The 15766-nt window shown below is 30.7% G+C and overlaps 1 protein-coding gene across 1 annotated transcript; it reads left to right on the forward strand.

The window, feature by feature from the left end:
• The first annotated feature begins 3545 nt into the window (after positions 1 to 3545).
• Positions 3546 to 9853, forward strand: LOC107462431 (autophagy-related protein 18f). Its single transcript, XM_016081014.3, has 8 exons — positions 3546 to 4709; positions 6170 to 6634; positions 6719 to 7138; positions 7402 to 7635; positions 7726 to 8529; positions 8625 to 8791; positions 9004 to 9371; positions 9483 to 9853. Exons 1-7 carry the CDS (start codon positions 4485 to 4487, stop codon positions 9341 to 9343), a joined length of 2655 nt encoding a protein of 884 aa, XP_015936500.1. The 5' UTR covers positions 3546 to 4484; the 3' UTR covers positions 9344 to 9371; positions 9483 to 9853.
• Positions 9854 to 15766: the final 5913 nt, after the last annotated feature.

Genomic DNA, 15766 nt, shown 5'->3' on the forward strand with positions numbered 1-15766 from the left:
CTGATCCTGTCCCAGCGTCTCCCATGGTTTGGCCTATTGAAGGTCTTAAGGCCCATTTGCAAGTATAGTGCTTTGTTTGAGAAATTGGTGTAGTTGGCCCAATTTCTAATTAAGTCAGACTTTGGTTTTTTTATTTTTCTTGTAGCTCCCCCTTCTAGCCCACATAACCTGTTACCAAAGACCTCCGATATAGTTCTTTCAGAATCTTTTTTATCACTCATACTATCTCTTTCCACAGAATCAGCCCTTTTTTAATGTCACATTGATTTGAATCGAACGTTACCATTTTCATGTGATTATCTTTTAAATTGTCATTACTCTACTCATTCAAAATTTCTTCTGAAATTACCAACCTACCCTTGTCTTCTTCACCCTCCCTCGTCACTGTCATTACCGGCTCTGTCACCTGGTCCCTGTAATCCGGCATGTCAATCATATCTACAGTCCTTTATTGCACCCCTAGTTCGTTGTTTGCTACTTGTGTCACTAGCAACCATGTGTTCCAAACAACCGAAACCATATGTCTCACTTCCCACCTCTTTTACCAACACATCAAAACCACTGAAGCCTATTGTAATATGTATCCATTTGTTGTTCACGTCTATAACACACGTATCAATTTGCACGCGTCTAACACGGAAAGAATTACATGATTCTGTCAATTTATCTCAACTAACTACTTCACCCCCATTGACCTCCGATCATCTAGAAAGTGTTCGCTGACCAGACATATAATGAAACTCCAAAGCATTCTAACCACATTCTTCTAGTTTCACTTTACTCCGCCTCTTCCCATCTCCATACGCTATAGAAAAGTTGTAGAAGACTATTCATTTTAAAGGTATAGGTTTCTTCATCGCTTAACATACAATCAAAGGTCAGAAGAGCTTTGTACGCACCCAATTCTCGTACTTGAATTACTTGAGAAAAGTTTTTCTCAATCTTGCCTTTCAAGTAATTAAAATCAATAGCCTTCGTTGTCCCTCCCACTATACTTTTCTGCAACCGGTCTAAATTTTTCTTTACTACGGCTACCTCTATTTTTTATCCACCCATTTCCATGTGTATGTTGTTCCTTCTTCTCCTTTTTGAACTTTGTTGTATTCAGAGGTGCGTCCATACGAGCCTCTTCGCGCTGTGGCTGTTGAGTTGTAGTTAATTGATTATTTTTTTTCTCTTGGTGGCCTCTTCATCTCCGGCACGTTTGACGACCTCCTGTACTTTGCTTATCCCACAAAACAACCTTTCCTCTCAGCTTCATTCGATTCATTTTTCTTATTGCCTTCAAAGCCCTCCCTTTGTAGTGTATCGTATGAATGCAAAAATGTATATATTGTCATAGCTCTCTCTTCGAGATGTCCTCTGGAAGATTATCCACAAAAATGGAGAATGATTCATGCTCTAGGCGTCGATACTCTTCTCGGTTCCAAACTCTCGGATCTCTGTCATGTTTCCTAACTCTACCCCTCTTTCTGGCTCTCTCTCATTCTCTCATTCTATCAATGATTAATTGTTAGTTTGAATTAGTTTATTTGAGTGAAAAAAATATTTTTTATAAAAAATAAAATATTTTTATTAAGTTTTAGATATGGATATATCTTTTAAGAAAAGTACTTTTATTAATAAATATAAATTATTTGCTTTTTCTAAAAGTCTATAATGAACTTATTTTGATGAACTTTTAAGAAAATATATTTTTTGACTTATTTTTTTTAAAAGATGTTATAGAAAAGTAAAAGCAATTTTATGTTTGGATATCTCATACAAAAAATCTTTTTATTATCAATTGTGTTTGGATATAATAATATAAAAGTATTTTTTTGTTTATTTATTATGTAAAAAATATTTTTTTTAAGAAAAAATCTTTTAAAAAAGATGTAAATTATAATTTTTTAAAAAAAGATATATTCTTTTTATTTTTCTAATACTTTTACTTTTACTATTAAAAATTTATCAAATACTCTAAAAAATTTAAAAAGATATTTTTTATTGATTTTTTTTATCAACTTAATAGTACCCAAACAAACACAATATCTTACTTAAAAAAAACAAAAATAAAAGACGTTTTTAATATTAATTTTTTTTTAAAAATCTATTAAAATATAAAATGTCTTTTGTTTTTTATAAAAAATAAAAAAGATAATACGTTTTTAAAAAACTATTAACCCTAACTTTTCACTTTATCACTTTACTAATTTTCGCGTTTTAGAAAATTTTAATCTTCAATAATTATACCTTATGTTGCAAAATTAAGCCATGGGTTAGAAAGGGTTATTCAATAAGCAATATTATATTAGCTTTAACGTGTACTGGCCGCTGGTGTATTAATGTTATTAAATACCTTTTCATAAATAAAAAATATATATTACCAATAAATATGAGATTAGTCGAAATAAGAATAAGAAGTATTTTACGTTTAAATAAAGAATAAGAGATTATGCATTCAAATTTTCTAGAAACAATAAAATCTAATTTTTTTATAAATTATATATAATTAATAATATTTTTTTAAAAATTATACACCAAATTTTACTCATTATCCGTTATATATGGTAAATAATATTAATAATTTTATGGAGAATTGTTCCATAAGGTGGTGGCTAGTGAAAACTTATAATTTTTTGACCAATTATTCTATGAATTAAAATATTTGAAAGTCGGAAAAAGATCAATTATCATGCACGATGTTACATATTTGGCTTTTGGGTAGTTGCTTAGTGAATAAAAAAGGAATACTCAGTATAAACCATTTTTAGTTTTACTTGTATTTTTAACTTTTTATATTTTAAAATTTTTAGAATTTTATAAGAGAGTGAAAATTTTATTTTTAATTTTTTTTTAATTTTAAAATAAAATATTAAAAAAAAGCAAAGAATGAAAATACAAAATAAACATTTAAAAGTAGGCAAACAAATTTGAATTTAATTTTAATAAGTAAAAAATAATTTTATAAATATATTTAATTATGTATTATCACATTAATAAAAATAATTATTTTTTTGTTGATTACTTAAATAATTACTTAAAAAAATAAATATACTTAAATATTTGTATAAAATATTTTATATGATTTATTAGAAGATAAATTTCCTAATAAATAAAAATTGTTGATTATTCCACAAATACCAGATAAATAGAATTTGTTGGGGGTGAACGGTAAATTTTAAAAAAATGTTTTTTCATTATTTTCTAAAAATACAATACAAATGAAACGAATTCCAAAAATTATATCTTAATAAATAATAATATTATCCTATTCTTTGAAAATTACCAAATTCAGAGTCATTAAACGCAGCCTAAAACTAGTGTTTGAAAAAACTCTTTGACAGTGGTTTTTATATGACATTGCAACAAAGACTGAGACGCGTAGTCAGAGAAAGATTTAGAGAGAGAAACACAAGTGAAAATGAAACCACCTTAATTAATTAACTGGGAAAAGAAAAAACTATAGAGAGTAAAAAAAAAAAAAAGGAAAAATATTAAAAAAAAATCAAATAAACACAATAACTTCAAAAGCCAAGCACCATTACCAACAACATAACTTCAAACCAAACCTAACTAAAAAAAATTTCAACTTAAACAAAAAAAAGAACGAAAGTTGAAGAAAAAAAAAAATCTTGCCCTTTACACAACACACAGAACACAAGAGACGTGAACCAAGACGCTTTTTTTTTTCTTTTTTCCATTTTCAATTTCCTCAAATTATTTTTTTCTTCATTCCTTCTTCGTTATCCAATTCCTCTAATTCCGAAATCAATCTCTCTCTTTCTCTCTCTAACCTTTTTTTTTCTCTCTCTTCTCTGATCGGTTCTTCGGCGATTGTTCGGCAGTTTCTGTTTCCTCTTCAGCCTAAAAGGACAAAAACCCTTTTTCAGTATTATTCATTTCTTATCATCGTACATAATCCAATAACATGTATATGTGTATATTTTAGGGGAAAAATCATTTTAGACCAAAAAAGTTATTTTTTTCATCGATTTTTTTGGTAATTGTTTTTTAAATTTCAATTATATTGTTCATTTGTGATTAGTAGCAAAATCGTTGTGAATAGTGGAGTAATTTAATTTGATTGTAGCTTGAAGGAAAAGGCCGAATCATTGTTTTTCCTTTTCCCACCGGTTCCTTCCTTGTCTTCTGTTGTTTTTTTTTTTAATTTGTTTTTCGTGTGTTGATACGGAAACCAGAAAAAGACAAAAGAGGAAATTTTTGGAGGATTGAAATCGTGTTTTGATTTGGGTTTGTTGTGAATTTGGTGGGTTAAATTGAAAATTTGGAAGCTTTTAGAAAAATTGGAGATGGAGGCACTTGTGTGAATTTTCTTTTCCCCTTTTTTTGTGCTGTCCATGGTGGAAGAGGGTGAAGACGTGTTGATGGATTAAAGGGGAGGGTGCACACTTTGGGAGGGTTGTGAATGTTTGAAGGTGAATTTGAAGAATCTGTGATTGTTGTGTTTTTGGTGAGTGGCTATATTTCTCTCTCTGGTTATGGGGATGAGGAGTGATTCACAGAAACAACAAGTTCTTCATCAGGGTGTTGGTGGTGGTGCTGCTGCTGCTGTTGGTAGAACCAATGGCTTTATTCCCAGCTCCTTTCGTGCTATCTCTAGCTACCTAAGGATTGTTTCCTCTGGAGCTTCAACTGTCGCCCGCTCGGCTGCATCAGTTGCTTCATCAATTGTTGATAGGGATGATGATGCTGACCATGATCAGGTATGTGTTGGAAGAGTTTTCTAGATTTTGAGGATAGTTGCTAGACTGGTCATGGTAATTAATTTATGATGAGTTTAGATTTTGATGATGTTAATTGGTTTGCATTTATTGGTGTCCCTTTATGGTATTACCGAATTGATATATCCAAGAATTAATGTATTTGTATGTAACTTATGTCTGAATATATTGATTTTTAATTGTACCAATTTTGTCAATCTGGCACAACAGTGGGTGGAGGGAGCATTTAAGTGTTATAAATTGTTAAGTGATTGTGTCAAAAGCTGATTACAGATTACAGTGAAGAGTTCAATTTCATCAGGTTTAAAAGGATGGATATTTGGTTAGAACTTAGAAACCCAATTGCATATTTGAATGTAGTTGCTTTACTCTGTTGGCATTTCAGTTCCTTTTAATTAGTAATTTAGCTTTTTAGTACCATTTTGTGCTTGAATAAGGAGCTATGGTGCATATTTTTAAAGAGAGTTTGTAGTATGTTGTGTGCAACTGCAACTCTTCATTTTGGGCCTGTCCAGGGTGAAGATTTTATTCTGTGGAAATTAGGCTCACTAGTGCACTTGCTGATGAAGTTTTGCTGTTGCTATTTTATGAAGTTGTGGGTGAGCATGTGCCTTGTTTATTCGTTGTGTTTATTCTGCAATGATACTTTGTAGGATAGAATTTTGAACATGTTGATGCAGGGACTATTTTAAGAGAATAGTGCAACGGGTTTTTGCAATTTGGATAGACAGTTATCTTAATTTTAAGGACACAGTTGTCTTAATTTTAAGGCATCCTTTGTGGTTGTACAGCTTACCTGTTTTTGTTGAACTTTGACCTTGCATGATCACACTAGAACTAAAGATCTTTTGAGATTTGAAATTTCTTGTAGCTCACCAATTTTTTGTACCTCATTCGGGATTATCCATATTAATCTTCTTAAACGAACTTAATGTGTTATTATAATGGATTCTGAATTTGACTGATTTACCTAACTCCTTTTCTTTATATTGGGTTGGTTTAGTTAAACTGAATGTAATATGTCGTTGATGTCTTGCATACATATGGTACAATAAAATTACATTCAAATATTTTTGTGTTAACTTTAATTATAAAGTAAGTTTTGCAATTGCCAATCAAGTTAACTTGGCTATTGGAATAGTCAAGCTGTTTGATGAATTTCGTTTGGACTAGTGGATTAGTTGTTGGAAAGGGAATGTAAATTTTAATGGTTTGATCCATCAAGATTCAAGTGAGTGTCTAGAGAACTGCTATCCTTAATTACATCAAAATAATGTTCTTGATGTAACACTTTCTCAGCACAGCTGGATCTGATTTCTTGATGTGACATCAATAATGTTTATTCCTTTCTTATTAGTGGACAATAATTGATTATTCTATCCTTTCACATTTCCAATCTATTACTAGCAGTGATGTCTGATTTCAATTCTAAATTCGCATAGGTAATCTGGGCGGGATTTGACAAGTTGGAGAGCAAGGGTGGAATCTTGCAGCAGGTACTTCTTCTAGGCTATCGTTCTGGCTTCCAGGTTTGGCATGTTGATGAATCAAACAATGTATGTGACGTGGTTTCCAGACATGATGGTCCTGTTTCTTTTATGCAAATGGTTCCAAATCCAATTGCATCAAAGAGATCAGAAGACAAGTTTGCAAATAGCCGCCCACTGCTGGTAGTTTGTACCGATGGATTCTTTGCCAATGGTACCAATGTTCAGGATGGGTCAAATGCCCCTTACAATGGGGGCACTTCGAACTCACATGACCAAATGAATGGCAACTATCTGCCAACCACTGTTCAGTTTTATTCTATGAAATCCCATGCTTATGTCCATGTACTGAAATTTAGATCAGTTGTCTATTCGGTGAGGTGCAGTTCTCGAGTAATTGCTGTAGCTCAATCCACTCAGGTATACTTTCTCTTTTATTTTTGTTTATCAATTGTCTTCAATACCTGCTTTCTTGAAATAACTAATGGAGTCATTGTTTCACAGATACACTGTTTTGATGCTACATCTTTAGAAAGGGAATATACGTTACTTACCAATCCTATAGTCATGAGCTGTCCCGGTTCTGGTAGCATAGGCTACGGACCACTTGCAGTGGGTCCAAGATGGCTAGCATATAGTGGAAGCCCGGTTGGAGTCTCTGCCTCTGGGCATGTCAGCCCACAACAGCTGACACATTCTTCAAGCCTTCCTGGTTATTCTTCAAATGGGAGCTTAATTGCGCACTATGCCAGAGAGTCCAGCAAGCAGCTTGCTTCAGGAATTGTGACCCTTGGAGATATTGGATACAAGAAACTTTCCAGATACTACTCTGATAACAACGGTTCATTACAATCTGTAAATTCTGGCCCAAAGGGCAATGGAATCATTAATGGCCATTCAACAGATGCCGATAACATTGGAATGGTGAATATCATTGTTCTTGATCTTGTCTTTACTCGTATATCATCATGTTCCATGTATTGGTCTGTGCTTTGCTAGCCTATGATTGTACCTTAAAGTATATTGTTATTGAAACTGTATCTGGTGTCTTCAGAAGTCTATTGCAACTTTGCTAGTGCTTTTGAGGCTTACATGTTACTTTACCTAGGGTGGAAGCATCATTATTTTTTGTCTTTGCAGCTCCATTGCTATATACTAAGGATACCTTTGTTATTTTTTCCTTTCAGGTCATTGTTAGAGATATTGTTACAAAAAACGTCATCACCCAATTCCGGGCCCACAAGAGTCCCATTTCTGCTCTATGCTTTGATCCTAGTGGCACCATATTAGTGACTGCTTCAGTCCAGGGGCATAATATCAATGTTTTTAAGATAGTTCCCGGACATGAAAATTCATCAGTATCTGACGCTGGTCTTTCCTATGTTCATCTATACAGGCTACAACGTGGCTTCACAAATGCGGTCAGTGCATTTTTGTTCCCACTTGCCCTTGGGTTTAAATCATAATCACTCTTCTTTTCATAATCACTCTCCTTGTGGTGGCTTTTTCAGGTTATACAAGATATCAGTTTTAGCAATGATAGCAAGTGGATTATGATTAGTTCCTCAAGGGGCACTAGCCATCTATTTGCGATAAATCCTCAAGGAGGATATGTAGATATTCAATCTTATGATGATAATCCTATGCCAAAAAATAATGGAATGGGAGTTATGACTAATCAAGCAATGCGCAGGTCTCATAGTTCAGTAGTGCCTCAGCAGCAGAGCCTTATCGCCTCTGGGCCTCCAATCACACTTTCTGTAGTAAGCAGAATTAGGAATGGAGCTAATGGCTGGAGAGGAGCGGTAAGTGGTGCTGCCGCAGCTGCAGCTGGGAGGAAGAGTTTGCTCTCTGGTGCTATTGCTTCATCTTTCCGTAATGCCTTATATGTTGACGGGAACCATTCCAAGGCAAAGAATCATCTTTTGGTCTTTTCACCTACTGGGTCCATGATACAATATGCTTTGCGGACAATAAATGGTCAAGATTCGACCATTGTTTCGGGAATAACCCCGGCTTATGAATCCATTCCGCAAACTGAGGCAAGATTAGTAGTGGAAGCTATCCACAAGTGGAATATATGTCAGAGACATAGTCGGAGAGAAGATAATGTTGACATATATGGCGAGAGTGGAATTTCCGATAGCAACAAAATATATCCTGAGGAAGTGAAGGCCGACAACGTCGTCAGCCCTAAAATCAAGAATGGGGTAAAGAAAATGAATCTCTCTCTTGAGGAACAGCATCATTTGTATATTTCAGAAGCTGAATTGCAAATGCATCCTGCTCAGAGACCATTGTGGGCAAACCCAGAGGTATATCATCTTAATTTGGACTGATTTTAAGGTTTGATTTTGCCTTTTGCTTTAACATTTAAAATTTTAAATGCATAATCCTGTTTGTCAACCAGATATATTTTCATTCAATATCAAAAGAATCTGCCATAATGAATGAAGCAGCATCTTCAGGAGGCGAATTTGAGATTGAAAAGCTTCCAAGTCGCATGATTGAATCTAGGTCGAAAGACTTGATTCCAATTTTTGACTATATACAGACCCCGAGAGTGCAACAAACAAGGTTTGATGACAAATTAATTTAATAATTAGTTTAGATAGGTCAAAAGCTTTAGGTATTAAATGTCGGTGTGCTGCTTATTGTTATACTTAACTAGCATATCGTTACCCGAATTTGTACGAAAATTAATGCTTTCTGATAAGTAGTCTAGTTTGATGAAGGAATTTCACTGGCTTGATTCTTGATGGATAACTAAAATTATGGCCGTCTTGTAGGACTACTGCTACAGATAACAAGACTAATGAACAACTGTCACGTCAAACTTCATCACTGTCTAATAATGGCAGGATTTCACCCGGTGCTGTTTTGGGATCTCCTGAATATGTTACCGATTCTGTTGGCGATGTTGCTGAATTTAAAAGCGAGTCTGAAGGAACCGAGTGGGATGCTCATTTTGCGCTGCCTGAAATGGGGGCCTTTGTAAATAGCAATGACACTGTCAAACCAAATACTCAGCATGAGATTGTAAATAATATAAAGGAGCATCTAAACATGGAGGCCCAGCTCATGTATGTAAATAGTAACACAAGGCCTCTGAATGAAGAATCATTTTAAAGGAAGACAGAGATGAATTTGATTCAAGGTAACATTTTCATTTCTGATGTAGAATCTTCCAACATGAAAATAATATGTTGAACTTGTTGCTATATTTGCTGATGATGTGTTCTGTTGGCTTCCCTTGCAATTCATTCAGGCTTGAAAATATTCTTTGATTTGGCACTGGAGGCTTAATTAACAATGTTGATATATAATATGCTTGAAGAGGTAGAGAAGTTTGAGGAGTAGGGGATTGACTGGGATGCAAAAATTGTGGATACTATGTTGTTGCCTTTTCCTTTTCCTTTTCCTTTTTCTCTTCACATTGTAAATAACAGACAGATGTATATCAATAATTAGTTGTAATGTGTAAATAATAGAATCACCTTGTAACTTGCCTTTCTATTTTCATTCTTCTATTCAAGTTACATTGGTTTCCCCTATCACTACACTGTGGCTTTCAATTGTAATTCTTAAGCAACATATAAAGTTGTATATTAATAATAATAGAGATAACTTATATGCTAAGTGCTCGTAATTTACACTGATGAGTAACTTGTATCACATGAGAAGTATAGAAATCCTCATGATGAGAGTTTATAAGGCCTTAACTCTCCAATTATAATAGCTAGTATAAAACATGTCTGTTAACATTGTTTTATTAATCTGTTTCTAGTTCTAAACACATTTTTTGGTATATTTACTTGTGTGTTTGTGTTGTCTTAGGTGTTAAATATTGTTCTAAAGTAATAATTACTCACATTTTAAATGTGTACTACAACTTTGCACTCGCTAAGTGGCATATATGATGTGATTATACTTTTAACATGTTTGTTTTTCTAATTACAAATTTACTTGCTTGGAGAAAACCTCCTTTCTTGTTCAAACCTTAATTTTGGGGTTCCATATAATGAAAATTCAAACTCACACTCCACAAGTGATGATATACAAATGCAAAACATTGATATTTGTAATGCAAATGCTGTCATTTTTCAAGAATCACAATTTTTATCACTGTAGAGGCTAATTACAATCCTTACTTGGTCAAAAACCTTAACTAGGAATCTACATATTGGTCATGTTCCATATAACCTTGTTACACAATAGACAGCTCAATCAGCCAAGGATGAAGGATCTTGACACTTGGTTTTTCCTCCAATGCAAGTCATTCCCATTCAAGCTTTCCTTCCATGCCAAATTTGCCCTTCTACCTAGTCTTAGGAATATTTTCACTTCACCTCCTAATTGTATTGTTGAAAAAGGATTTAATTATTAGAATTTCCAAACTTGATCACAAGGTAACTACTTAAAATCTTAATTAGATATTCTTAAATTTTAACATTTTAATCAGTCTTTTCTTTCTTTCCCGGAGCTATAAGGGCAAGCCAACAACCTTTATTAACATTAGTATATGAGGCCTAATTGCCTCCATGTTCTATTGCACCCATATATGCTATCTCTATCTCTAATCATTACACCCAAAAAAAAATGTGATTGTAATGATTAGACCCACAAAAATGTTAATGAGATCATAATATTACTAGTTTAGGTAACCAACAATACTATAGGGTCCAAAAGGCTATTGTAATTAAAAAAACAAAGATATCTTTTAAAAAAAAACAAAGAAATGTAAAATGTTCCTTGACCTACACAGTTATACATGAAGTGGTTGAGCTTTTTTTTTTTGGTTTAGCACTAATGAGTTAGTAGACGTGCAAATAAAGTATTTGGAATCACAACAAACATGCTGAGCTTCTAGACAGTTTTGTGATTCACATGGTCAACCAAGTTCTAAGACCAGAAACTAATCTATTTTGGACATGTTACCTTCTGTAACATACTATGTTATGGAGTGCGAAATCAGCACAATTTTTGTCAGTCTTTGATTCTGCTGCAGGTGTCAAACATGAGTGTCTTCAAAGGTTTGAGTCCTTAGCTTGCCTATTCAATCTTACAATACAAGGCCATTACCATTATTATTTTTTAATTTGAGTATTCACATTATATATAGAATATAAAATCTTATAAGGAAACAATATTTAATTATGCATTATCTCTTTTATAATATGCAAATATGAATTTAACTTATATGCACTGTTGGTATAAATTTTATACAATAATAAGATATTAAATTAGTAAATGATTTTAATATGTCTAAAAAATGAAACATAGACCACTATTTAGTTGAATAATAGTATAAAATCATTTAAAGGCATCTAAAGATATTAAGTCTGTTCTTTTATTTCTTACGGTATCTTCTAGTCCGATAGGTTAAAGACTAATTCACTGCGGTACTTAACTCCATTTAAGGGTTTGCCGTTGGCCAATAGATTGCTGTATGCACAAGGCGGGATTCGAACCCCGAACATTTATTTAAGCGGACTAGTGAGTTAACTACTTGACCAACCCAATTTGGTTATCCAAAGATATTAAGCTAGTAATTCACAATTAAAGAATAATAATGATCCTAAATGTTGTGTACATGGGAATTTTCATTTTCCGGATTTAATTTTTGTCATTATTAATAGTGGCAATCCATCTTATCAATTATAATCACATATTAGTTAGTACATCACCATTGAAGTTGAAATAATGTCAAGAAGCTTTTAAGTTTTATGTATCAACATAAGTATTCACATAACATCTATATGAATTGAAAGGGTACTTGAATCCGTTTATAGAGCTTCTGTTACGTATCTGCCATGTCCAATGCCCTTTTCTTTTCACCTAAGCACTGATATTTTCTAATTCAAATTTCAATTCATAACTTTAATTTTAGGTTCCATAAAGATATGTTTCTGCTCTTTTTGTTTACATCTTGTATGCTTCAATCTCCATGTATAGTAGTTTATCCACTTTTATGGATATGTATATGAGAACTATATAGTCTCAAGATATTGATATGTACGAACATGGAGTAATCAGCAAGTGTTATTTTTGGATAAAAAACAACACTACATTGTCACTAAATATTATTATTTTTAGTCAGCAATAATTTATATTTATATTTACAAAAAATTTTATACAAAAAAATATATAATTTATACTTATATTTATTAAAATTTATGCAAATAAATTAATAAAATTTATTTATTAAAAATAATTTAGTGTTTATACTGGTCAAATAATAAAAAAAATACTAAAAATTACTTGTCACTGAGAGTTTCTCATAAATTACATATCAAAAAGTATTTCATCTTTGTATATAACTAATTAATTACTGAAATTCTTTTTGGATGTGTTTGTTTAGTGTCATAGAATAATAAAGATACAAATATAGATGCACATGATACATATAATTTGATTGATTGTTAAAATACTAATAAAGAAAAATAAATACATTTGTTATTAAAATCAATTTTATTTCTATTATTGTTGGTGAATTGGTGATGAATGTAACCAAGGTAGAAAGTAGAATTTAAAAATAAAATAAAAATTATAATAAAAAATTATATTTTATATCTAACATTTGTGTTCTAACATTTTAGCAAAATACCGAATACATAAATTTTGCGTGTCATGTGTCAAAATATCCGTTTAAAATTTGTGTCCCATTAAATTAACAATAAATATATATTATTTATGAACATAGACCTTATAATACAATAAATATTGGATAAACCAAAATTAATTATTGAACATTTTATTGTAATTTTATTTCTTGACACTATTAACTAATAGAAATTAATTCCATTAAATCTCTCTTATAATGGTTTTAAACGGACTTTCTAAGTAATCTTGAGATCAATTGTAGTATTATAAATTGTGTTCAGAATTTGTGCACGCACGTTTCCTTTTCATTTTATGTATACCCGTTACTTTAATTTATATTTAGTTTGAAAAGTCTAAAACTAAAAATCTGAACAATAAACTAAGAAACAATGATAAACTTTCTGTCTTAAAAAAAGAAAATCAGTTATTGTAATATTCTTGCATTAATGGTATCAGTCTAAGTTCCAACAACCACCCACAAAAAGGGAAAAAGAAAAAGACTTAGCTTATTATCATCAACAAAACATATATATAAGTAATTATCAGATTTTAGAGCTTAACATAGGGACATAGGTACAGAAATGGTTGGTCGAACGATAAACAAACTCTCTTTTGATAATTTCGAATTTGAATTATATAAATTGAATAATTTTGTGTAAATATAATAATAGAGACATGTAAACTCGCAGAAACTTGAATTTTTACAAAGCTAAATAATAATAATAATAATAATAATTATGTTAATTTTTAAAATTTTAAAATTAAAAATAAAAAAATTTGACTTAATTAACTTATATTATAGTTAAATCTGTTAACTTTTTCTTAAACAAACTATTATTTGTAGTTATATTAAATAGATATTTGTATATAAATAGATATATTTTTATTTATTATTAATATATATTTTATATGAATAACTTATTTAAGAATTATTTTTTAGGATATATATATATATCATCAGTGTATCAGATTTTGATAATCAGACGGCAATTCAAACTATATATAGAGCGAATTTTTTTATAGTTAACAAAATAACAAAAATAAAAAAAATTAGAGAGAGATAGGTAGGTTCAGGTGCCACCAGTATAGTTGATGATGACGATTTTAGACAATCATAGCAAACTATTATGACACTGATGAGTTTTGAAAGTATGCCCCATGCATCATCATGCATCACCAATTCTGATGCACAACAACAGTTTTCTTTTCTTTTTATTTATGTTTCTTTTCCAACTACGTCTTTCTTAATGTAGTGTTATTTCTCCTAAGTTTTCGTCCATAACTGGAAATTACTTAAAAGATGAAAATAGGGCGGAGTTAGGTACAATTTTAAGAAGGGGGTAAAAATTAATTTTATAATAAAAAGAAAGTAAAATAAAATTTTTAAAAGGAATTAAACTAAAATTTATATATAATTTATAAAAAAATTTAAAAATAATACATATTGATGATTTAATTACCTATGACAACGAGGTAGATAGTGGCAAATTTTCGTATTATTTCATTTATTCGATTTTGTCTTCTATCTTATTTTTTACATATAGATCTTATTTCGCTATTATATTCTGCATTGAATAGAAATTTGTCTTGTTTGTTTTATACTGAAATGAGAATTACCTGCTTTGATTGAGTAGAGTCGAATTGATTATCCTCAGCAAATACGAATTATACTGTGATTTCTAAATTTAATAAAAGTAAAAATATAGCAACTATTTTTCTTTATTTTATTAAGATCCTTCGTACAATGAGAAATTATTTGCCTTAGATTAATATATTGGATTGTGGATGGATAATGACAATGCACTTTTTCACTTTATAAATTAAAGGATGGATCCAAACTTTTTTTTAAATAAAGTATATTATCGTCATTTTTTTTTTCATTGTATGTATGATAGCATAAACCAAAATAAAAAAAAAAAACTTCAAACGTCTGATAATCTAGGGAAAAAAAATTATATATAGGAATTAAAATAAATATAAAAGGTAAACATAGGAACTAACATTTAATCATAAGGAACAAAAATAAAATTTCTAACGCTATAACAAGAATTATAATATAGGGAAAATTGTAAGAAATAGAACTATAGTTAACTGTAAAATCCAAAAGTATTATTTGAACCAAAATAAATAAAACATATCCCAAACCACTTTCTTGATTTAGAAATGGGCTAAAATTGTTATATATGGATAATTTTAATATAAATTACGAACGTATTTGATTATTTTAATATTTTATACTATTATGATGATGATAATATAAAATGCTATTGACATTTTATAAAAAAATATTATTTTAATTATAAAAAGATAAAACATTACTATACAGTTTGTAAAAATACACAATAATATATAATACATAATTTAATTGTTATGGCTTCATATAACAGCTAACCATTTCTGGCCTATCTATCTTTGTCTATCTACCATAAGAAATCAATGTCCATGACCACCAATGACGTCGATATACTTTTTTTTTCATCATTTTTTTATTTAACACTAATTAAAAGAGGTCATGACTAAAAAATTTAGATATAAAAGTAGTATGAGTAATATAACTTAACATAATAATTTTTGTATTTTTTAAAATTGTGAGAGGTATATAAATTACACCGTAGTGCGAATTGTATTTAAAAAATTAAAAAAATTTGGGATACTGTACCTCAAATTTTTTAATATTTTTAACATAAATCAGACGGTCCGATTTGTGTACCTCTCACAAATCAAACAGTTCAATTTCTGTACTTATACAAATCGGACGGTTCGATTTCTGTACTTCTAACAAAACGGACAATCCAATTTCTACTTCTCTAATTAAACGGTTACACATTTAAGAATAACACTCCAACAATTCACATTTCAAAAAAACACTATTATCATTCCAATATTAAAAACAAGAGTAAAGTATCGTTTTTGTCCCCAACATTTGGGTAAGTCCAAAGTTGTCCCTAG

Source organism: Arachis duranensis, chromosome 8, assembly GCF_000817695.3.
Source record: "Arachis duranensis cultivar V14167 chromosome 8, aradu.V14167.gnm2.J7QH, whole genome shotgun sequence".
Lineage (NCBI taxonomy): Eukaryota > Viridiplantae > Streptophyta > Magnoliopsida > Fabales > Fabaceae > Arachis > Arachis duranensis.